Source organism: Pezoporus occidentalis, unplaced genomic scaffold (assembly GCF_034315485.1).
Source record: "Pezoporus occidentalis ecotype Australia unplaced genomic scaffold, CSIRO_AGI_Poc_V1 ctg42, whole genome shotgun sequence".
In the NCBI taxonomy this organism is placed as follows: domain Eukaryota; kingdom Metazoa; phylum Chordata; class Aves; order Psittaciformes; family Psittacidae; genus Pezoporus; species Pezoporus occidentalis.
Genome location: NW_026915747.1, coordinates 5,475,299 through 5,500,193, shown reverse-complemented (window position 1 = coordinate 5,500,193; position 24,895 = coordinate 5,475,299). Strand labels below are relative to the sequence as shown.

The window sequence follows — 24,895 nt, the reverse complement described above, 5'->3', positions numbered from 1 at the left end:
CCCAGATTTATTAAAATAAGAGACATAAAAGGCCCTTCAAATACTCTTGCAAATTACAGAAAACAAAATGGGGAGGGAAGACAGAAAGACAAGTACTACAGGAAATGCTGCCACAATCAATGTACATATATTATTCATTCTTCCCCTATCTACAGATCACTGTATTTTGTCTAAATTAAGGTTATCTAACTACAACTCGCCATGTTTCCCTCTCCAAATTACTCAACATTGAGGCTGATGAAGAAACACTAAGCACAACACACTTTAAATATACATTATTTCTCCTCGTCCCAAATGTAAGGCTTAAGTGTCCAGCAAAAACACAGTATCCAGGTGAGAAACCTGGTTTTTTTTTTTCAGTTTTTCACAATTAAGCATTTATAATGCAAATGGTCCTTGTAAACTCAAACAATTGCACTACTATAGGTGTAGGTCTGGATATAACATCTGCAAGAACAGTACCCATTCTAACAGTCATGGATTTGGGTATTCACTTCCTATTCCTCTCCCTTTCAGCATTGTTATATACAGAAGTGCACTATTACCACCATCATACTCTATGTTTCCATGAGGTCATACCAACGTAGACTCTTCCCCATCTGCACACATACAGGTGTAACTCCGACCTCAGTAAATCAGAGTCTGTAGGAGTTCTTCTTACAGTACAAACCAACCACATATCCTCAAAATGGAAAAGTCTGTGTTAAGCATAAGCTTTCACTCATTGTTCAGCATGTTGCTGTTATCTGTTGTCATCCAATTCACAGACCACAGTCACAACCCTGGAAAAGTGAAGCAGTTTTGAAGCTCTTTTTTCAGAGCCACCATCTACCTGAAGCTTTACAAGAGCTGAAAGACCAACTACCAGAGTAATGAAAGAATGGGTTTAATCTTAAACATCATTCAGAGGAGATCTTAAAACCATTAACACATCCTTGATACAACACTTTGCCTACAGTAACTTCCCCAAAGTATCAGAATGAGTGTACTTTCTGGCAAAGACACTGAAGGAGGAACCAGCATCTCAAAGTTCATTACAACTCACAATATGATGCTGGTGTGACTGCTGCTCAGACCTGCTTTAGCGGGTGTGTATAACACTGAGGAGTTCCAGTGCGTGACATCAGCTGCCAAACCACTGATTATAAACAGCACATAGAAGGAGCAGCAGCTAAAGAAAGCACAGCAATGAAGTGAACTGAGGCCCTTGCTTTGCTCCATGTATCTCACAGAACCATCCTCTAGCAGAGGAAAAGGAGATTCGGGAAGAAGAGCAGCCACAAATCAGTAGTCTAACCACTATCAGACACAACTGCTTTGCTTTCGTCCCCCCCCCCCCCAAGATGGTCAGCCTCAGAAAGTGCTGCTCCCACTCCCACATCCTAAAGCAGGCTGGAGTCTGCACACCGGACTTCCTAGTCCTACAGCTTTTCCAACCACTCACATTTTACCCGCTGCTACTGTGTGTTTGTGAAAGGGGACCCAGCAGCAATAAGAACACAGTGCCTTGACCCTCGCTGTATGCCATTAAGCTAGTAATAACTGCAGGGATTGCTCTTATGAGCCCAGCATACAACACAGTAAAGGGAAGAGACGGGGATGAGCCACGCAGGGCGGGAGAAGGGCAGGACACCCCTGAGGGGAAGCTCTGCTCCAGCACCGAGGCCTCCCCACCGCTGCCGGGCTGACCCAGCCGGGGAAGGCCCCCACGGCCCAGCAGAGCGCGCACACAGCCCTGGGTCACCCCCAGGAGCCCGGCCGGGGCAGGACGGGAGGCTGCGGAGCGAGGCCGAGCCGAGCCGAGCCGACCCTACCTGATCACAGAGATGAGCAGCCCCGAAGGGTCCTTGCTCTTGCTTATGCTGCTCCGATAGCGCCCACCCACGTCGCTCGCCGCCATCTTGTACCCCTCTCAAACACAGCGCGGCCACGCCCGCTGGCCAGGATCAGCCAATCAGAACAGAGAAGCCGGTCTTTGACCCAATAGGAGGAGAGGAGGGGCGGGGCGGTGGCAGCCGGCGGAGCCTTCTGGGAGTTGTAGTTTTAATGGCGGCGGCTCCGGCCTGCGCTGTCAGAAACGCGCCGTCGACGGTATAATCAAGGGGGTTAATATTGATTAACAAATTACCAATTAGACACGATACATATGCAAAGAGGGGTATTCCCAAAAGTCAATATCTGCTCCAGAAGCTGCAGGAAAGAGTGGGAGAGTGAGGGACCAGAACTGTCCACACACAGCATGGCCGAGCCACCTCATGGCGCCCCAGGGACTTCAGCTGCCAGAACAGAGAAGGGTTTAAACGTTTATAGGGTTTTAAAGGAACAAAATGCTCTGTTTACCTAGAGCATGAACTAGCTAATGCTAAATATTAGCCCTGAGCTGATTCTGCCTGCAATTATGTCTATGAGGAGTTGCTGAAGTGTCACTTAATGTCTTTTAAGTTAAGATGTTTTTATAAACAGAGAGAAGGTGGTGAAGTGGCTCAGGCTGAAACAGCCCAGGGGATGGTTGAAGGCAGCGCTGAAAGCGAAACGCAACAGTTTGCATCGAACTGTGGGGTTTGCACTGATGCGACGGGTGTACAGGGGGGTTAGGGTTAAGCCGCTTGCTTAACAATGTTACTGCTCGTTCATGCTTATCATCCTCGCTGTGTATGCTAGAACAAGCTGTAAGGACGTGGCTGTTGTTAAGAGGTAGGGATTGTGACTTGATTCCCGTCCGTTGGACACCCAGGCCTGCTGGAATTGGCTCTGTGCTATGGACGATGACCAAGCCTCCAGGGAGCATGCGTAACAACCAGAGGTGAAAAGTCCAGGCTCGAGGAAGACTCGTTTACTTCATCTTGAGACCCTCGCCCACGACCACCAGGAGGCCCTGCGCAAGCGCAAAGGACCTTTTAGCTCATTATAATACGAAGTGGGGATAGGACATGAATATGTATAGGCGTGCTGTGCAACCTCATGCATATGTATAACCTTAGAGAATAAATGTAGAGGGAAACGACACTGAGGTGTGCATGCCTTTGGAGGAGCGATCCCCCATGCGCCTCAGCGCTGAATGAAGCATACCTACTTTACAACTTTAACGAGTTATGAAGTCTATCCACGTATCAGCACAGAATCAGTTCACAAACCATCTGGGAAGGGGCAGATCTCCGCAACCTGGTGCTCGCTGAAGGCCACCCACCATCCCTGTAGTTACCATCAACACCCTCCTTCCCTTGCCGCAGGATCGTCCTTACAGAAGGAAAGGTGCATGTGTTCAAGGTTAGAAAACAAAAGGTGGTTTTTCACCTGGGCAACAGCACATTTCAAGTCCAGGCTGGCTAGATGTGGTTCTGGGCAACCTGATCAAGTAGAAGATGTCCCTGCTCATTGCAGGGGTTGGATTAGGTAAGGTTTGAAGGTCTCTTCCAACCCAAACTATCCTATGATTCTAAATCATCCTACAAAGCTGCTTTCCCTATGTGCGGATGAAGGGTAATGATACCTCTTGGGTCAGGACCACTGAGAGCTTGTGTTAAAAGCACCACACAAGCCCCTGGTTGGTTACTGCAGAGGAAGGAATCCCTTTGCAAGTGTAGCAGCAGTCAGGTACTAACATCTGCTGGGTGTTTTCTAAAGCAGGTTCACTCCCTCATGTCAAAGACACTACTTGTGGCTACTGTTCTGGAGCTGTTTCTTCAGCCGAAAGCTGCATGTTAATGGTAATAATTGCATGAATATTGCTGAAATCTGTAGGTAAATCAACAGTACCCGTATATATGAAGGGTATTAAAATACAAGGAAATTGGAAGTATGGTATTCCTAGAGCTTATTTACAAGGGAAAGATTTCCACAGTAGGTATTGTGGAAGATTCTCTATTATAATCAACAGCTGTATCTATTTCAGCTGCATTGCTTTCATACAATCATAGAATCAACTCGGTTGGAAAAGACCTTTATGATCATCAACTCCAACCTTTACCTCAGCACTGCCAAGGCCACCACTAAACCATGTCATGGAAAAGAGAAGGCTGTGTGGAGACCTCATAGCAGCCTTCCAGTATCTGAAAGGGGGCTATAGGGATGCTGGGGAGTGACTCTTCATTAGGGACTATAGTGATAGGAGAAGGGGGAATGGCTTCAAACTGAAACAGGGGAAGTTAGGTTAGATATAAGGAAGTTCTTCCCTGTGAGGGTGGTGAGGCACTGGAATGGGTTGCCAAAGGAAGCTGTGAATGCTCCATCCCTGGCAGTGTTCAAGGCCAAGTTGGACAGAGCCTTGGATGACATGGTTTAGTGTGAGGTGTCCCTGCCCATGGCAGGGGGGTTGGAACTGGATGATGCTAAGGTCCTTTCCAACCCAAACCATTCTATGATTCTATGATTTTAGTTCTGAAATAAAAGCTATTTTATTCCTGAATAACCACTGTGTTTTGAGATCAGAATAATTACACCAAAGTAAAGTGATTTTAATCTCCAGATAGGGTGTGCACTTGAAGTGAGTGGAAGTACATTTCCCCTGTGCAGACCTGCTCTCTGCTCTACAATTTGCTATTCAGCTACACCAAACAAGCTCATCTCCCTTCATTTTCAGAGCAGGTTTGCTAACGCCTGTGCTCCAGAATGGTGTTTTGAATGTTTTATGCCCTGACTGGAGGCAGTTTTTTCGTCCCAAACTGCTGACTTGCCAGTATTGGGGTTTTGTTAACTGGCAATTCATATTGATTGCTCTGTACTGGCCATTGCAGTGGGGATGAAATCAATGTGTCCAACCTTTTCATTCCTGACAATAATGACCTCATTTAGGAGGAACTTTGTCAGGACAAACAACAGCAGATCTCCCCCAGAACTGTAACCTTGCTGTCAATCCTGGGCTCTAATTGCTAAACCACTGCCTCATTTCATTTACAAGCCTTTTCCCTTCACTCCCAACACAAACTGAGCTATAGGTGTGAACTTATGGTTTCTTTCAACAAAAGAAACCAGTGTAGTGTGGCTGTGGTAGCACAGGAACACTGAGGTCTTTCTTCATTAATGAGATATGATGCAATGAGAATGAGGGGTTATGAGAAGAGCGTTTTCTCCTTACACAGCTTGGAAGAAAGGATCTCAACTTGAAAATGATTGGAAATCAGGGGACAGAAATGTACATTTCACATTTCTTTCACACAGTGCTTTAGTACTATGAGGTATATCTATGATAGCATAGAATCATAGAATATTTAGAGTTGGAAAGGACCTTAAGATCATCCAGTTCCAACCCCCCTGCCATGGGCAGGGACACCTCACACTAAACCATCTCACCCAAGGCTCTGTCCAACCTGGCCTTGAACACCAACAGGGATGGAGCATTCACAACCTCCCTGGGCAACCCATTCCAGTGCCTCACCACCCTAACAGGAAAGAACTTCTTCCTTAGATCTAACCTGAACTTCCCCTCTTGAAGTTTAAACCCATTACCCCTTCTCCTATCACTACAGTCCCTAATGAAGAGTCCCTCCCCAGCATCCCTATAGGCCCCCTTCAGATACTGGAAGGCTGCTATGAGGTCTCCACGCAGCTTCTCTTCTCCAGGCTGATATGTTTAATAAGAAGTTCAGTTTCTTGACTACTCATACCAAATAAACTCCAAACTAATCAAAACAATTTCTTGATAATGAATTAATCACTGTCACGGCTTGTCTGTAAATATTAGAGGGGCTCAGTAAAGGATCCCCCCCCAAGCAGAAGGGATGGGGAAGCACAGATGGTTTCATTCCTCCTCCCCATCCTCCCTTCATAAGGAAAGAAAAGGGCTCGGTGTGGAGGCGAACACATGCTTTGCTGTTTCTCATCCATTGGGCCAGTTGCACAAGGGACCAAGGCCAAAAAGAAGCCTAAACAGGTATAGGCAGAGCAGTTCTTTTGCACATACAGCTTACTCCATTAGGGAAGCCTTTACAGACTCCATTATCAAAAGAGCACCTTTCCCCATAGGACTGGTGTGATACTAGGGGACTGCTTTCCCCCTTTCCTGAGCTAGTTTTACCTGCAATCCCTATTCCACAACTGATCCACTAAGTGTAACTTATGAATTCCTGTATCTAACAGCGTTACCAGGCCTGTTGTACACATGGGTCCCAACCACAGGCTTAACATTTTAAAAAATGCCACTTTTTACTTCGTTATTTCATTTCAAACATTAGTAGAAATGTCAGAGAAAATGGTTCAGCTCACACCAGGACCTTACAGGTGTAACTGCCTTGTCTGTAATGCGTTTATATTAGTTATAATGAAATTACCTTTGACTTGCATCAGTGGAAATGGGAGCAGAGTGAAAGCCAGAGTTTCTGTCTAAGACTGGAGGAGTAATTCTGCTTATATAAAGCAAGCATAATTCAGCTGGCATATATCAGTCAGTTTAATATCTTACCTCCTCTTATGGAGCTTGTCGCCCTGAGTGCGTTACACTGAAATTGTGCCATGGCCAAAGAATCAGGTCTCAGGCCCCCACTTCTTGCCATAGGCTTAATTCTGGGGGTTTATGAAGCTTTATGAGGAGTAAGAACCGGATAAAAGTGTGTGAAACATCAGGACTTGGCTCTACGGTTCGTCACCCCTCTGGACAACTTTGTTCTTTCTATTTCCTATTAAATAAGTTGGAGCTAAAAGTGGTTTAGGTTGTATTTTTGTATTTCCTGCATGACAACAATCTGTGTCGCTCCCCGGCACATAGCTGCCATCAATTCTTCCTGTCTGTGAATAAGAAGTAAGCAACTCATGGGGCAGGAGAAGAAGTTGCCTGGTTTGATGCTGGGAATCAAGGCAGAAATCTGATTCAAATTCCTTCTTATTGTTTTTGTGCCGCCTGACATTTCCCAAGCTGTGCTGCGTGCTGCTGCTGCTGCAGAAGTAGTAGCTACGATTAAGCAAAGTGGAAAAGTACTGCTGCTATTCCAATGTCAAAGCCACAGAAGCTGTGGTAGTGCAATCCCTGAAGGAAATCAGAGCACAAGTGTGAGGTGTGTCTCTCCAGAGGCAGGTAAAACACTGTGAAAGAAGTTGAGCTGTTCTCCTTTTGTAAACCATTAAAAAACCAGATTATTTGCTTTATTTTTCCCCTTGATTTTACTTTTGTTTGCTATGGGAATGTTGTTTCTACAGCTCTGCAATCCATAACAATACAGAGGGGTGAGAGTGAACCAGTTTGTTCATGCAGTTGGGGGCCTGATTCAGACCTGGCCAGAAAAAGGGACAGAAACCCCATAACTGATCCTATGGAATGATCTTTTCTTATGGCTTGTTTAGTTAACCGACCTCATTCCCTGGGAAGCAGTAAACTGCAAGGTGATAGAGCAGCTTTCCAATGGCTTAATACAGCTACAGAGCCATGTGCAGCTTGAGTCCTGAGGTCTGCATTCACCTTCCATGAGCTTGAAGACATTCCATAGCTTTCTCGGTAAAGCATATCCATGCTTCTGTGTGAGGGCTTTGGTCAAACAGAGAAGTCGCTGGCAGTGACAATGCATACAGGAGGAATATCAGGTTTTTCATCATTATTGGGTATTGTAGATGCACTAAACCTTGGTCTTAGGAAGCCTAAATGTGACTTACAGTGGTGCTTTCCACCTTATGGGTAAGACAAACCTCCCATTTGATGTCCTCATTTCAGCTGTCCTCATCTATCTTCCAAATCCTCAGCCTGTCTCTCCTCACCTCAGATCAGTGTGGAGAAGAGAAGGCTCAGGGGGGACCTGATGGCTCCCTCCAACTGCCTGAGAGGAGGATGGAGCCAGGAGGGGCTGGGCTCTGCTCCCAAGGAACAAGGGATGGGACAAGAGGAAATGGCCTCAAGCTGCACCAGGGCAGGTTTAGATGGAGCTGAGGAACAATTCCTTCCCCAGAGGGTGCTCAGGCATTGGAACAGGCTGCCCAGGGCAGGGCTGCACTCACCGTCCCTGCAAGTGTTCACACACCTCAGTGCCATGGGTTAGTGGTGGCCTTGGCAGGGCTGGGGTAAGGTTGGCCTGGATGAGCTTAAAGGGCTTTTCCAGCCTGGTTGATTCCATGATTCTATGGTTCAGGTGAAGCGCTCCAGGCTGCATGTTGGCTGGTTGAACTGAAAATCTTGAAGCCTTATCTTTGTTTGGAACCATGGAAAACCTGAGGTGTGTAAGAGACTTAAAAACAACTCTCACATCCTGATTCTCTTGTGTTTCATTATGTTTCCTAGCCCCCCCCCCCCCAGCCCTTCTGGAAGGAATTCTTAGATCCTATCCACAAGCTTCTCCTTTTAACCAAGTTACATTAAATTCCCTGTGTCTGTATGTCCATCAGGGTCTACATAACGACTTTTGGACTTCTTGGGTATCAACACTTGCCTCGGGTGATATCCAAGCCAAGCCTGGGGGGAAAGAGGTGGCTGAATAGAAGATAAAATCCCACATTTCCTGCTGGCACCGAAGGGGAGGTGGAACTCCACTTGGCTCATCTCTTCCAGCGAATTCACACAGGAGGCAGAGGTAATGGATGCCCAAATCCCTTGGATCAGAGCTCCACCTTATTAAACCGTAGGCAACCAAGCACAACATCCGCTGGAGATAAGACTTCATAAATTCTGCTGCTCACAGAAGTATTTCATCCTCCTGAATGCAGCTTTGGATATTTGCTGGTTTGTGTAACCAGCAGCTTCGGGCAAGAGAAACAACAGAAACTTGAACTGAAGTAAGTAAAACTCCCAGTACCAGCAGTGCATCCTTGTATCTTCAGGAGACGCAGCGGTGGTATCAGCCCTTCTGAAATGAGATATCACACATCCAATATCAAGGCTTCCCGTGAAGAAAATGGGGCATAAGTTTCAGCAGCTGAACAGTCCTTTTGGCCTCGAATTTAATTTACTATGAAGTGATAGAAGAGAAGGATAATATGACAGTTGTTGTACTCCTATAGCACTTTTGACAAAGCAAATATATCACTGCCAAACATCGTAACTCCCATTTTACAGGAGAAACTGTGACCCAGCGATACGAAAATCAAGCAGGGAACAACAAACCCTGTTAGCTCACAGTCTCAAAGCTTTGCTGCCAAGAAAGAGAAGGAACTGTGAGCCTGCTGAGGCACTGGCACAGGGAGCGCAGAGAAGCTGTGGCTGCCCCATCCCTGGCAGTGTTCAAGGCCAGGTTGGACACAGGGGCTCGGAGCAAGCTGCTCTAGTGGAAGGTGTCCCTGCCCGTAGCAGGGGTTGGAACTGGGGGAGCTTTAAGGTCCCTTCCAACCCAAACCAGTCTGGGATTCTCTGTGCCCAGACTCAAGAACACAGCTTATGTGATAGGGAAGGTTGGATTTTCCCCTCACAGAGACTTTACCACCCATTTGGAATCAGAATAAAGGGACCTTATCGCTGCCTACAACTGCCTGAGAGGAGGATGGAGCCAGGAGGGGCTGGGCTCTGCTCCCAAGGAACAAGGGATGGGACAAGAGGAAACGGCCTCAAGCTGCCCCAGGGCAGGTTTAGATGGAGCTGAGGAACAATTCCTTCCCCAGAGGGTGCTCAGGCATTGGAACAGGCTGCCCAGGGCAGGGCTGCAGTCACCGTCCCTGCAAGTGTTCGCACAGCGTGGAGACGAGGCCTCAGTGGCATGGGTTAGTGGTGGCCTTGGCAGGGCTGGGGTAAGGTTGGCCTGGATGAGCTTAAAGGGCTTTTCCAGCCTGGTTGATTCCATGATTCTATGATCAAGCAGCCTCAAAGTTCAGATTGGAAACTGTTCAGTGCTTACCAATCTGCGAGATGGCAGTGATAGTAATTCCCGAATACTCGGTGTCAGGATGTGTTTGTGGGTACTCAAAGAGGATGCTCAGCCAGCTACAGGCATTGTAGCTTTGAAACAGTTGTGATAAAGAGCTGTCTGAAGCACCAAACCTACAGGAGCAGACTTGAATCAACTTTATTGCCCAGCAGTGCTATGTGGGCACTGAATAAGGCTGAAGATAGATGTCTTTAATTTTTCTTGTTATGTCAGGAAGAAAGACCAAATCAGCACGACATACTTGCAGATGAACCCCACAACTCCATCACCACTAGGGCAGGGTTTCAGACACATTAGGATGGAAGATGACTCCATTTTGTCCTGCTTCATCCCTGATCTTGCTGTCACCAAAAGGCTTGACAGTGGATTAAGAGATGCCTAAGGTGGCTTAGAGCCAGATCATTGTAATAACCTTACAAAGTGGGTCCAGATGGCCTTTGAAACACAAGAAGGATGGGTCTGTTGGAGATTTGCTCTTAGATGTTGCAGGAATTTAATTGTCAACGCACCCAAAATGTTCCTAGAGATGATGGTGTAACTAAATAACTTCTACATGATGCAGCAGAGGCTTTACAATTTCCATTTAAAGCCTGCTGAGATAATATTAAATGCTCAGCAAGAAAAGGAGGTGTAATCTACTGTACATATATAAAGTGAAATGTAATGCAATAAAATTAGCTACAGGGTCTTCTCATCTCTCCTTTAAAGATGGCAGTGGTGTGACTGGTGTTGGTTTTGAACAATTCCCCTTCAGGAAAGGCAAGCCCTACAGTGCAGTATCATTTTTACCCCGTTAAACTATGTGGGTTTGGAGAAGAAAAACATTTCAAGGAGCACCCAGCTCCAGGGATTTGGTGAAAAGCTGGGTCAGCCCAAGTAATGGGTATCTGTCAAAAACCAATAGATACCTGTCCCAACAAGTGCTGAAGACACCATTCAGGGGCTGAAAACCTTCACTACTGTCCTTCACTGCGGCCTTCCACTCCCCATTCTCCACCTGGAATCTCCTCCTCCCTTTCCTTGTTCTTTCTTCCTTCGTCTTTACCTTTTCCTAATCCCTTCCACTAAACACAATTGATGTTTCTGCAATTATAATGACACAGCTTAAATGCACAGATGTCCAGTCCCCTCAACCTTCTTCTGTCTCTGAATGACAAAATGATAGAATCCCAGACTGGTTTGGGTTGGAAGGGACCTTAAAGCTCCTCCAGCTCCAACCCCTGCCATGGGCAGGGACACCTTCCACTAGAGCAGCTTGCTCCAAGCCCCTGTGTCCAACCTGGCCTTGAACCCTGCCAGGGATGGGGCAGCCACAGCTTCTCTGGGCACCCTGTGCCAGCGCCTCAGCACCCTCCCAGGGAAGAGCTTCTGCTTTATCTCCAACCTGAACTTCCCTTGTTTCAGTTTGAACCCATCACCCCTTGTCCTATCACTGCAGTCCCTGATGAAGAGTCCCTCTCCAGCATCCTTGTAGCCCCCTTCACACACTGGAAGCTGCTCTGAGGTCTCCACGCAGCTTCTCTTCTCCAGGCTCAACAGCCCCAATGTTCTCAGCCTGTCTCCCTCTGGGAGCTGCTCCAGCCCCTGAGCATCCTCGTGGCCTCCTCTGGACTTGCTCCATGTCCTTCTGATGTTGAGGACACCAGAACTGCACACAGTGCTGCAAGTGGGGTCTCACCAGAGCAGAGTCAAGGGGCAGGATCACCTGTAAAAGAAGTTGAAAGCACAGAGCAGGGAGCAGCCTTCTTTCTGTGCTTTTCTTACTGACATAAAAAGGAACCAGAGAAGATATAACACAAACTCCCTTTCATTTTTCCAAGTGAAAAAGCAATAAGTGCATGGCCTTGGGTAATGAACATCTTGATCGCTCAATCACAGTCTCAGTGACTGGCTGCAGTCATTACAAGCTCAGTAAATTTTGGAACCTTTGGAAAACTGCTGCAGCCTTTTCAGCAAGAAACCATTTGAAGTGGTTTTAGTTCAGTGGCTCCAGAAGTCACCAGGATGTGATGGCAGGAAGAGCCATGGGGCTAGATATATTCCTCAGTCTATTTCTGCCCTCAGTCCTTACAAAGATAAGCTCCCCTGCTGCCATGGAGGTGAGAAAGGGCTGGAATATCTATGAGCATTTTATAGCCACCGCAGCTTAAAAGATGAATCTGTGTGCTGCAGGATGAAAACAAAATCCAGAGGTTTTCTCCTTTGTTTGGCTTCTCTCCTGACCTGTATTTCCAGCTGCTCCCAGATGCTCAGCCCTCCCTGAGCTAGGAATGAGGGGTGAATACAGAAACCAGCCTGGAGCCACTGAGGATTACCAGGCTGGCAGCACTTGCACACGGAGCAGGAGGGTGGCACACACCTGATACCTTTGATCATATGGGTCCAGCTCTCCCTGTGGAATGGGTTGCCCAGGGAGGCTGTGAATGCTCCATCCCTGGCAGTGTTCAAGACCAGGTTGGACAAGGCCTTGGGTGAGATGCTTTAGTGTGAGGTGTCCCTGCCCATGGCAGGGGGGTTGGAACTGGATGATCTTAAGGTCCTTCCCAACCCTAACCATTCTATGATTCTATGACTTCAGGCACGATGGTGGACCTTGAGGATGTAGCAAAATTATCTTCTTCACAATCCCTGCAGGCTCTGTCAGGTCCTGCATTTTCACCAGTAACTATCCCCTGCTACATCGAGTTTTCATGCTGCAGCTCAGAAGCATCTTCACCCCAGCAGAGCCCCTCACTGCCCTTGTTCTCACCCAGAAGAAGCCCAATTGCTGTCTCTCACTTGGAAAAATCTGATGCTAAGCTGCCCTTTACCCACCCAATACACACCTGGATGAACACAAGTGTTGTTGAGGCAAGTGGCCACCGTCCTCTCCCACCTTCTTTCCATCCCCTTCCACATTAATTCCAGACAGTTCAGGAAATTCCTGTTTGCCTTGGTGTCACCATTGGATGCTGAAACAGGAGATGGGAGGCTGATAGTTTCTTAGAGCGTTTCCCCAGCTGTTCACAGTGCGCAGGACCCAGAAGGACTTGGGCCAGAAGACAGAATTCAACATTATAATGAGATCTCAGATCCTGAGGTCAAGGACAGCTCTACCAGCAGCAAATCCTACCTGCTGTCCCATTCCATCGTGCTCCCTCCAACTGCCTGAGAGGAGGATGGAGCCAGGAGGGGCTGGGCTCTGCTCCCAAGGAACAAGGGATGGGACAAGAGGAAACGGCCTCAAGCTGCACCAGGTCAGGTTTAGATGGAGCTGAGGAACAATTCCTTCCCCAGAGGGTGCTCAGGCATTGGAACAGGCTGCCCAGGGCAGGGCTGCAGTCACCGTCCCTGCAAGTGTTCACACAGCGTGGAGACGAGGCCTCAGTGCCATGGGTTAGTGGTGGCCTTGGCAGGGCTGGGAACGCTTGGACTTGATCTTAAAGGGCTTTTCCAACCTGGATTCTGTGATTCAAGGAGGACAAGAGCTCAGCACCAACGCTGCTCACTGCTGGTAGAGGAGGGAAGTATTTTCCTGCTGAGAATAATGAATGCCCTGAGCCGGATCATGGCCCGATGGTCCCAGTCAGTGGCTGTTCATAGCAGGAGAACAGGTCAGTCAAGGCCCCTGACCCTAATATTGTCTGTAGAAAAAGAATCAATTTACAAGGCCAGGAAGCCTGACCTGTTAGCCCTGTTTGTTGATCCAAGACATAATGGCTCAATAGCTTTAATTATTAAAGCCGGTATAGACAAGCATATAGATCATCCCACTTAGTGCCAGCTCTCCAGCCTGGATCCCAAGGGTTTAGAGCAAGGGCATTTGGAGGGAAAGAGAGAGAACCAACCACTTCCAATAGCATCACCTAAGTCTGGACCCTGCTATTGAAGGTCTGGCTCCTGCCAGTCCATCCTCAGAGCAACCAAGAGATGCCTCTTCCCTGAACACACAGGTCCCTCCTTTTCAGCTAGCAAGGCATTGAAAAGGCCATTGATAGAGTTGACCCAGCTCATCTTTTGTCTCCAACAGTTTAAAAAGCAGTGGGTGTAGAGGACATTAATCAAGTTGGTGGCAAGAGGTAATTGAAGGCAGTAATTACTCAGTTTTTATAGAGCTGGAAATATAATATGGATTTAAAGAAAGTAATAACTGTAGCTTTCTGCAGCCAGATCCCCTGGTGCAGAGAGTTTAGCTAAGGGCCTAGCTTGGTGAAAATACATTTTCTTGTAGTTATTACACCACTGTCTTGCTGGGACATCTCTCCTGAGCCTTTGTGAATGTAACGGGCTTTGCTCAATCTGAATGCACTGCCTCTCTGCATGCTGAGCTGCTGTGGCAGACTGCCACATCCAATGCAGCACTAATGCAGGGAGCAGAACACACACACGTTTCTATGCTTTCCCTTCTCTAGGCTCCTGGTTTCCCTGTTCAGACCTGGGACATACTTGTCAGGTGCCCAATTTCTCTTTCTGCTTTGGAAGCCAGGACAAAAAGGATCTGGTTAAATTCCCCAAAGGCACGTTGAGCTCACGTGGCAGCTCCTGGGCTCTGGGGTCCAAACTTGATGCAAATATTCTTAGCAGGCTCAAAGAGCATTTAATCCTGCTGTGCATCTGCTTGCTTAAGTCACAAGAGCCTGCAAGGGGTGTGATGAAATGGCAAATCTGTCTTTACTTAAACTTGATTAAATTAGGTAAAACTCCCCCTTTCTGCAGAGTTCAGCTGAGATGCTGGCCCAGTGATCCAAGGACATCTTCAAGATCCATCCCTTAAGTGCAGGACTGCTATGTTCTCTTCCTTACTTGGGTACAATGCTTTATGGGCTCTGAAGCAAGCACCTACATTACCCCATGCATTTGTTTCTCCCCCCTTACTTTCATCTGAATTATCTACTTCTTTGGGACTGGACTTCTCTCTTGCTGTGAACCTGTACTGCCTGCACCAGTCCATAACTGGCTTGGGTTGATGAGCTGTTGCTCCATTCCATTATTGAAAAAGCAAAGAAGCTTGTCTGTAAAGCTGGTCTGTAACTCCTTGTGGGGCAGAACTTGTATTCCACTGATGAGGAAAAGTTCATCCATGAAACAAAGTGATGGACATGCTTGAGGCCCGTCCTGGGGACAAGAACGTACACCCAAGTGAAATGAATGTTTTCTCCCCTTTCTCTCTGTAACATTTCCCCCCTCTAAAATCACATTATCTAGTAAAATAGCATGCTTTGGGTGAGTTCTTTGGCAGGGGAAGCTCCAAAAGTGGGGATTTTTAAACAAGATATAAACCTCCAACTGGAAGCTTGACTTTTCAGAGTAGCTACACACACAATGTGCTTTAGAGGTACAGCACTTTCTTACTTATGACCAGTTCAGCACATCTGTTGTGTATTTACACAGTGCTTAAGGTTTACTATGAGTGGGCCCTCGTCCATAACTGACTTCTTCACTGAAAGTAATAAATCCCATAACTGCTCCTTTTAGGTCTTTCAGCTTGATTTCAAAACCAAAACCACTGTTGGCAGCTAGAAATATTGAGTGTAAGCTGTGGTTTTGTGAGAACTGTGCATGAAAGCCATGCTGAACGTGCTGAGTTCATTCACTATTTCCTTATAGACCCCATCAGCTATAGCAAAAGCCATACTCAAGGCATCAGGGGTAATGAGGTGTGACAACAAGTGAAGCGTTGCCCTTCAAAGTACCTTCAGAAAGTCCAGGCTTGTCCCTTGAGATACTGATGGAGACCATAAACTCCTCTTTACTGTGAATGTGGTGCTGAGGCGCTGGCACAGGGTGCCCAGAGAAGCTGTGGCTGCCCCATCCCTGGCAGTGTTCAAGGCCAGGCTGGACACAGGGGCTTGGAGCAAGCTGCTCCAGTGGAAGGTGTCCCTGCCCGTGGCAGGGGTTGGAACTGGGTAAGCTTTAAGGCCCCTTCCAAACCAAACCTGTGTGACTCTATGATTCAAGGCAAGTAGAAAATGTGTCCTGAGTCTGCACAGTGCTTTGCACAATGTTGCTGGCACAAGGAGGTGTTGCTGCAACAAGAAGCAGCATTGCTCTTGGCTGGATAACCTGCAGCTGACGGGTGTGAGTAGGGAGAGGTGGTGCATAGATGCAATGCCCGTAATTTCTTACATTCCTGTATTATGCTGCATTAGGTATTCCTTTTATTGAAGAGCTGATGGTTGCATTAATGACAGTTGTGCCATCTGTCACATCCCCTTTGGTGAACCCTCACACTGAGTAGAATGAGACACCCGCAGAGTTTTACTGCCTAACCCAAATAGCTAAGAGCTAAGGGGTATGCATCACACCAGTGTCCCAAGACTGCTGTGACGGCTGTTAGTGCCAGCGCCTAAGAGTGCAAAAACTAAATGGACAGTGCTCCTCTATCTGATTCCTGAGGATGCAGATGAAAATATTGCCTTCACCCATCTTCTCTACTCATACATGGGATCCGATTCCTCCCTTACACAATGGCATCAGCAGTTTAAGGCATCAGCTATTAAGACTCAGCAGTACCCTGCTTCTTTCACAAATGTTTTAATGTAGGTTCCAGCTACATCTGCATTCAAACATTCTGGTCTGGGAGGACACATCCCATTGTGGCAGGACATAGCTGCATGAAGAAGCCCAAGTCCGACACCATCATTTGAGTTATGTCTGGTTCTGACTCTCCATATGCAGCAGCTCATTGCTAGCAAAGTACTTCAGTCCTGCAGGATTTCATGGCTTTCTGGCTCAGATCTCTGATGAAACTTCATTTCGTAACAGCTCTATCCCCAGTACCTTCTTCCTACCTAGGATAATTCCCTTTGGAGAGAGAAACCTTCCCTGCTCTTTGCTGGGATGGAGTCCACCTGGACTACTTAAATGGCTTTGCTTCAACCCCTTTCCTTCCACACAGCAAAGTTCTCTGGAGCTCCAGGAAGAGAAAATTGCATGTGAATGAATCACGTTTGGTTCTAGATGCAGAACTGCCCAGCATTTTCCACATCACATCACTCATCTCTGCATCCCCTTGTTAATCCCATCAGTTTTGATTAAAATTTGCTGGGGGATTCGAAGACCTTCTATTGACCCAGTCTGGTTTATGCTGGCAATTCATTCAGGTCAATTAGACATCTGCCAGTTTCCTATTCAAAGGCCATGACATATGTTTGCTCAACAGGGTACATCAACAGGGAGAGACTGAATTTGCATCCCGAGCAAGGTGGCACAAGGGTGTAGCAATATCGGTTTTTAATGAGATTTGTTGCCTTTCACGGGCTTGCAAAGTGTAAATTTATGCTAAAATGTCAACAAATGCCAGTCAAAGAAATTTCTGTATCGAGCCTGAATGCAAAAGACACAGAGGGCTACACAGTGAGTCATTTTAAACAGCGTGTTAGCTCCGAGACTTACATCAAATTCCATTTGGCTCCGCTTGCCTAAGATAAAAGCGCCTTTCTGCTCTCTGTCAATACTTTTTGCCCACTTCAGAGGGAGATGTTCTGGCTTGAGGAGACCAGTTTCCCCCACATACATCATATTCATGTCTACACATATTTGAATATGTGAGCTTCAAGTGAACCACTCAAAATCTGCAAGACATCAGTGAAATATGTGGGTGCCAGAATATACCCTTGTGTCAATAATAGCAGTGCATTTGGGTAAGATATAGAAATCAGCCTTCCAGTGTCTGAAGGGGACTACAAGGATGCTGGTGAGGGACTTTGCATCAGGGACTAGCAATAGAACAAGGGGTGATGGGTTCAAACTGTAACAGGGGAAGTTCAGGTTGGAGATAAGGCAGAAGCTCTTCCCTGTGAGGGTGCTGAGGCGCTGGCACAGGGTGCCCTGAGAAGCTGTGGCTGCCCCATCCCTGGCAGTGTTCAAGGCCAGGTTGGACCCAGGGGCTTGGAGCAAGCTGCTCTAGTGGAAGGGGTCCATGCCTGTGGCAGGGGTTGGGACTGGGTGAGCTTTAAGGTCCTTTCCAACCCAAACCGTTCCATGATTCCATGATATCTAAGAGCGCTTCCTGTGGAATCAGGAAAAGAGCTTTCAGTGGGGTTTTTTGAGGGGCGAGGATTTGACTGTTTCCCGTAGTTTTAACTGACTTGCTCTAAAAGGCAGTTTCCTCACCAGTTTAGCTGAGTACCCCTTCCTTGCCAGTTGTCCCAAACGGAGCCTACTGCACACATTTTACACAGTTCATTCAACCACCTCATGTAACAGCAGCAGCAAATGTGTGGGATGAACGCCAGCAAATGAGCTCATTACAGAGACAAGAACTCGCTCTTTCTGCTTGCTTTACCTTTTCCTTCCGTTTTGCCCTCTTAGCGAGATGCCCTGGGGAAAGCAGGATCTCGGGGAAATTCTGATGATCAAAGAAATAGGATTTTATTGATGAATACAAAGGGATGCATCAGAATGTCAAAAAGCTGTTACAGAAAGATGCCAACCTCCTGTCCTGTCTAGGAAGGACGCAAGGCACCAAGGCCTCGCATACTTTATTAATGTATTCCTATCTATGCTATGAAGGTCTCATGGACTTCTCAAGGGCTGCACACCCAAAGTTACCTCTTCAGCCCTGAAACATGCTGTGAACTCAGGTTATTTGAGAGACTTACTTGAAGACATCAGCGTGACGGAAGTATGAGCCACTCTATCTGTTTTGTCCCTCTGTCACCAGCGGAACAGCTCGTAGTGCTCACGTGGAGCATGATTCTGCTCCAGAGGACTTCTCCACTGTCCATAAGAACAACCAGCCGCTGGAATCATCTCCCCAGGGAAGTGGTGGATCCCCCAACATTGGCCATTTGTGAGATTCAGCTGGACAGGGTGCTGGGACATGTAGTCTAGGGCATGCTTTGCCTAGAAGGGTTGGACCAGATGATCCTTGAGGTGCCTTCCAACCCGGTATTCCATGATTCTATGGTTCTAAGGCACTCCTGAAGGTGACTTGGGTGAGAAAGCACATGAAAGGTTTAGGGATCTCAGGAAGAGACATGGGAATGGAGGGTTGGAAGGAGAGGGCAGCTCCCTCTCATTCACTGCGGGGCTAGCAAAGCACAGTGTGCTCACACCAAGGGCTTGTCATCAAGGTTGACATGTCACCTAGTAGACCTCACACTTTGCTGCCCCCGAAGCTGTCCCCAGTCATTCCCCATCACTCTGGCTGGTGATTCCTCTCTTGTTTAGAACAGCACTGCGATAGCCTCGCACAACTTTGAAGCTACATTAATCCTAAATTCGGAGTGGGTGTGTGTATGAATAATAGATTTCCTGTGCTAAAACTATCAGAGGCTCTTTGCAGGCAGCTGCTCTGCTCCCGTGGGCTAATATCCTAGAAAGGAGCTGCTGCACATGCTGGATTTGCATGTTTGATGCATTGCTGCGTCTCACTTGGGAAGGAGGCAATCTGTTGGGTCTCAGCTCCTTGCATGCCTGTTGATGCCTACGCACTGGACTGAGGCACTGCAGCAAGGCTGGATCTTCATCAAGACATGGAGCGGTTTTCCCCTTCCAGGAGTGCAATTCATATCTTGATTAATCTAAAAGGTTGGGGGGGTGGGTGTTATGCTGAGGGGGGCATAAAGAAATGTGGGTAACAGTAAAGAGCAAAGGAAGGCATCTGCTGGAATCGCTTCATAGTGGATACTCAGCTATGCTGTAGGCAAACGCTGTGCCTCAGTAGAGCAGAGACAATCTCAGGTCATGAATGTCCTTCCTTTCCCAGCACTGGGAAGATCCCAGACTTTAGCAGGAGATTTATACAACTTCATGTCAAAGCTTAAAGCAGCTGTGGAAAGGGGGTGATTCATAAGGGGAGGTTCAGGAGCTAAGCCCCCAGTCAAGGATGCTGAGTTGTAGCTGATGAGGTTTAAGCCATTTGCTTCCGTAGGGAGTGAGTTGTTCTAGCCATTTTTCTTAGTGTGACTCAGCCATCCTCCAAACAAGTAGATGGGGTAAATCCCTCACATACCCCAAAAGCAGGGAAGCAAACCCTGCTTTTCAGCTCCAAAAACATGTGCCTCCCATCTCATGGACAGCAGCGGAAGTAATAAGAGTTTGGGCATCTCTATGGACAGCTTGTTCAGCCAAGAAAGTTTCCTTGTGGAGGTTAGAAAGTAAGAAGTGCCCCAAGTCAGGCTGAGAGAGATCCACTCATGGAAATGAAACCAAATGCAAAGAAGTCTCCATGAAGTGGACTCAATGCAGCCTAAGGATGAGGATTTAGACTGAATCATAGAATCATAGAATAGCTAGGGTTGGAAAGGACTTTAAGATCATCCAGTTCCAACCCCTGCCGTGGGCTAAACCATGTCACTCAAGGCTTCGTCCAACCTGGCCTTGAACACTGCCAGGGATGGAGCATTCACAACCTCCCTGGGCAACCCATTCCAGTGCCTCACCAGCCTCACAGGAAAGAATTTCCTCCTTAGATCCAATCTAAACTTCCCCTGTTTCAGTTTTAACCCGTTACCCCTTGTCCTGTCACTACAGTCTCTAATGAAGAGTCCCTCCCCAGCATCCCTATAGGCCCCCTTCAGATACTGGAAGCTGCTCTGAGGTCTCCACGCAGCTTCTCTTCTCCAGGCTCAACAGCCCCAACTTTCTCAGCCTGTCTTCATACAGGAGGTGCTCCAGTCCCCTGATCATCCTCGTGGCCTCCTCTGGACTTGTTCCAACAGTTCCATGTCCTTCTGATGCTGAGGACACCCGAGCTGCACACAGTGCTCCGGGTGAGGTCTCACGAGAGCAGAGCAGAGGGGCAGGATCACCTCCTTGGACCTGCTGGTCACCCACGGATGCAGCCCAGGATACGGTTGCTTTCTGGGCTGCGAGCGCACACTGAAGCCGGCTCATGTTCATTTTCTCATCCACCAACACCCCCAAGTCCTTCTCCTTGGGCTGCTCTGAATCTCTTCTCTGCCCAACCTGTAGCTGTGCCTGGGATTGCTCTGACCCAGGTGTAGGACCTTGCACTTGGCATGGTTAAACCTCATGAGGTTGGCATCAGCCCACCTCACAAGCGTGTCAAGGTCCCTCTGGATGGCATTCCTTCCCTCCAGGGTATCAACGGAACCACACAGCTCGGTGTCATCGGCAAACTTGCTGAGGGTGCGCTCAATCCCACTGTCCATGGCAGCGACGAAGATGTTGAACAAGACCGGTCCCGACACCGATCCCTGAGGGACCCCACTCGTTACTGGTCTCCAGCCGGACATTGAGCCATTGACCACAACTCTTTGCGTGCGGCCATCCAGCCAGTTCTTTATCCACCGAGTGGTCCATCCATCAAATTGATGTCTCTCCAATGTAGAGACAAGGATGTCGTGTGGGACGGTGTCGAACGCTTTGCACAAGTCCAGGTAGATGCCATCAACTGCTCTACCCCTGTCCATCAGTTCTGTAGCCCCATCATAGAAGGCCACCAAATTGGTTCAGGCAGGATTTCCCCTTAGTGAAGCCATGTTGAAGATCAGCAACCTTTCCCCATGTGCTCCAAGCGCACGGGCCAAGGAGCAGTACAAGGAAAACAATTTGTCTAAGAAAAGCAGTTTTGATCACAAAATCCTTTCAGGCTGTCCCAGGAATTCGGCACTCGCTCCATTTTGCCACCACAACATGTTCAAGTCTGTGGTAGGCCGGTCCTCACACCTCTGCTCTTGTCCTTTGTGCTGTCTCTCCGTGCAAAGCCTTTGGCCTTGCAAAGGACCTTTGGTCCTCCGAAGGATGCTCCAGATGCACCCTGCTAGACAAAGGCAGAAAAGGTTCCCATTGTGGTTTCTGCAGCTTCCTAGACTCTAATATAAAGAATTTAAGTCCTGTCCTCCACCTTCTAATGTGTTGACTATCCCACATTTGATCAGATTGGATTAGAGCGAGATGTTATCATCACCTTTATCCTTAACAAGAGGAGCAAAGGAAAATATTTGCTCTTGTGGCTTATGTGATATCATTAGCTGGAAGACCTGTGAAGGTGCTTATTGGTATTCACAAGTTACTTCCTTGCTATTAAAAGCATCACTATGCATAAGAAACTTCGTTCTCTGAACTGTAGCTCTGCTTCCAACTTGTCTGACCTTTATATCCATCCACAGCTTGATGGGTTAAATCAGTGTCACAGCCCATGGAGCTGCGTGGTTACTCTGACGGAAGCACAGAGACACTGTCAGTTCTGGTTTTCACCAGATCTCAGTGCTCCTATAAGGTGCAGTTTGCACTCCCTTCACTTGCAAAACCTCAGAGCAGCAGAGAGAGCACATGGCAGAGGCAGAGGGGTTTGTTTTGTACGGGGTACAATCCCGTGGTGGCAGAAGGATGAACCAAGAGACCTGGCAGAGGCTTCTTTCATCGAATCATAGAACCCCAGACTGGTTTGGGTTGGAGGGACCTTAAAGCTCCTCCAGTTCCAACCCCTGCCACGGGCAGGGACACCTTCCACTAGAGCAGCTTGCTCCAAGCCCCTGTGTCCAACCTGGCCTTGAATACTGCCAGGGATGGGGCAGCCACAGCTTCTCTGGGCACCCTGTGCCAGCGCCTCAGCACCCTCACAGGGAAGAGCTTCTGCCTAAGAGCTCAGCTCAGTCTCCCCTCTGGCAGGTTAAAGCCATTCCCCTACCACCTGCACTGCAGAAAGCTGGGGGCAGCAATCAGAACCCAAACAAATCCCAAGTGCCCTCCAAACAAAAGGCTTGTTTAATTCAAAGTTAATTTGCAGTCTTGCTACAAACCACTTGATTTTGTAACGTTCATCAGTAGCATGAGACTAAAAAGAGCATCTAACACTGATTAACATCTGAGTCATGGATTGCTGGGGTATGTTATGCCAGCTGAATTTAGCTATTCCACTGGCATGGTAACTCCTCTCCAGTATTCAACTTCCCTGGCGTAATTTACCACTCCTTCATTCCTTTGTGCATATGCTCGGCACATGGTCCCCAAGCTTGCATGATGATTTTGCCATCTATAAAAGGCACCCTGACTTTTCATCAATAAGATGCACGTTGTTATTTGACAAGAACAATGTGCTCAAAGAACAGGCTCACAATAGCTTCTATCAATCAAGTGCCTTGTGGAAAATCAGAAATGACAATGAAACCAACAGCATCAAATGAGCCACAGTGCTGGAAATTAATCAGGAATCCGGTGTGCTTGAAAAACAAATGTGGTTTTAATAAATTGGATGTGAGGATCACTTACAAGCCAGTTCAATGGAGGCTGGTTTGATTTGCACTGGGAAACTCCAGGGGAGCTTGGCCATGTGCATATGCAAGCCATTGATGGCACCAGCATCCAGCTGGGCTTGGTGATCTTTAAGTGATGTGGACACTCTTCCTTTTAATGCAATACAGAATACAGGCTTCTATGTATACAAAAATCAAGTCTCTGATCCTGCTTCTAGCTATCCCCAAACAATCTAAGGGTTAACAATAACCTCTGGCAAGAAAATCCTTGCCAACACGCAACAGTTCACCCCTTGAGGAAAAGATGAAAGAGATTGAAGAGGGTATGACACAAATTAGAGGTGTCACCGGCTGTCTGAGTGGAAGAAACTTGGTTGTGACATGAAAGGGAGGGATAAAGCCTCTCCAGAAACAGCACCAAAGGTAAGCGACTGCATTGTTGGTAAGGGCTCACTACACAGTCACTATGAACTCACTCCTCTGAGCAAGTGGAGAATGAGTAACGTCTATTTTCCTAGCACTTCCTCCTTGCTTCAAATATTCCAAAGCCCAAAGGAGAGATAAAAGTTGCTCATTCCATTATTTTTTCAGCAATTTCACCACCTGCCTGCAGAAGAGCCTCCCACCCGTTCCCTCCATCCTTTCATTCCAATAGGATCATAGAATGATCGAATGGTTTGGGTTGGAAAGGACCTTAAGACCATCCAGTTCTACCCCCTTGTCATGGGCAGGGCTGACTCACCACGACAACCATGTCAATAAAACCAGAGTGTTTCAGGGAGTCTCTTGGTTACCAGCTTAAGGACTGAACCCCTTCTCACTATATCCTTGCTTAAACAAACCACTCACGGACACCTGGAAAACACTGAATATCATTCCTGAGATCTGGCTTTTGGAACTAGCACCTCTGAGAAGAATTTCAGCCTCTAAAGAGGCCGAACAGCAGGAAACATACAAATTTAGCCTGGGATTTGAGGATGTGTTGAGCTTTTTATCTGGCCCACTGAGCGGCATCTCCTCTTGCAGAAGACTGTACTCAGTGTTATAATGTATTTAATGACAGAAAACCAAAAAGGACATGTTGGATGGGGCTTGGAGCAAGCTGCTCTAGTGGAAGGTGTCCCTGCCCAAGGCAGGGGTTGGAACTGGATGAGCTTTAAGGTCCCTTCCAACCCCAACCAGTCTGGGATTCTATGATTCTATGAAAAAGCCGATGGAGAACAGAGTGAGACTTCCAGTTGTTTCCCACCCCATGAGAGCAGAGGGACAAAACTGAGAGGTGGCAAAATCAAAGTTGAGGCAAAAAGGTGCTTTATCAAATATTTCTTAGCTAATCTGCAAATCTCACTGCCATAAGGTAGTGCTGAGACTTGGAGATTTGAAGGCCCAAGGTGTGGATACTCTTTATTTTGTCAAATTGCAATAGGCAGTTACAATAAGTGCACATCACTAAAAGAGCTCAGAGAAGACAATATATCTTCAAGGCTCGAGGTATAAACCACGTCCTGACTCTCAGAGACTGGTACAAACTCCTCCCAAAACATAGAACAGGTCAGAGCTGAGCCACCTGGGAGTCAAGAGGCACTGGCTGCCCTCAAAGGCAGCATCAGGAGTTACCCATCCCACTACTCTGGTCATCTATGAACATCCCCATCAAAGACTTGGGCTTTGAATAGGAAGCTCATTTTATGTTCAGGACGATCGCCTCCAGCATCATTAGATGAAAAAGGGGGCACATTATCGAAGTCGGGCTCATCTGTAACCAAACTCCCATTGACTTCAATGGGAAACATCCACATCGGATTAGCCAACTTCAAAACAAGAGCTAATGCTCAAGCTTGAGGGTTTAAATCCCCCTGATCTCAGCCGGAGCTGTGAGCATATCAAAGAGAAAGAGCCAGACCCTTCACTTCAGTGGCTTCTTGTCCAGCCCAGCCAATCTCATGAATCCTCAGCTCTTCTCTTCCCTACAATTAGACT

General features: G+C 47.4%; 1 protein-coding gene across 2 annotated transcripts in view; it reads right to left on the bottom strand.

Moving 5' to 3' along the window:
• Positions 1-1,946, bottom strand: part of EXOC4 (exocyst complex component 4) — a 394,313-nt gene extending 392,367 nt beyond the window's left edge. For both annotated transcript variants that reach the window (XM_062634253.1, XM_062634254.1), the window contains exon 1: positions 1,815-1,946. In XM_062634253.1, the coding sequence (XP_062490237.1) occupies positions 1,815-1,900 (86 nt within the window). In that variant the 5' untranslated portion in view covers positions 1,901-1,946. The remainder of the gene's footprint in view (positions 1-1,814) is intronic.
• Positions 1,947-24,895: the final 22,949 nt, after the last annotated feature.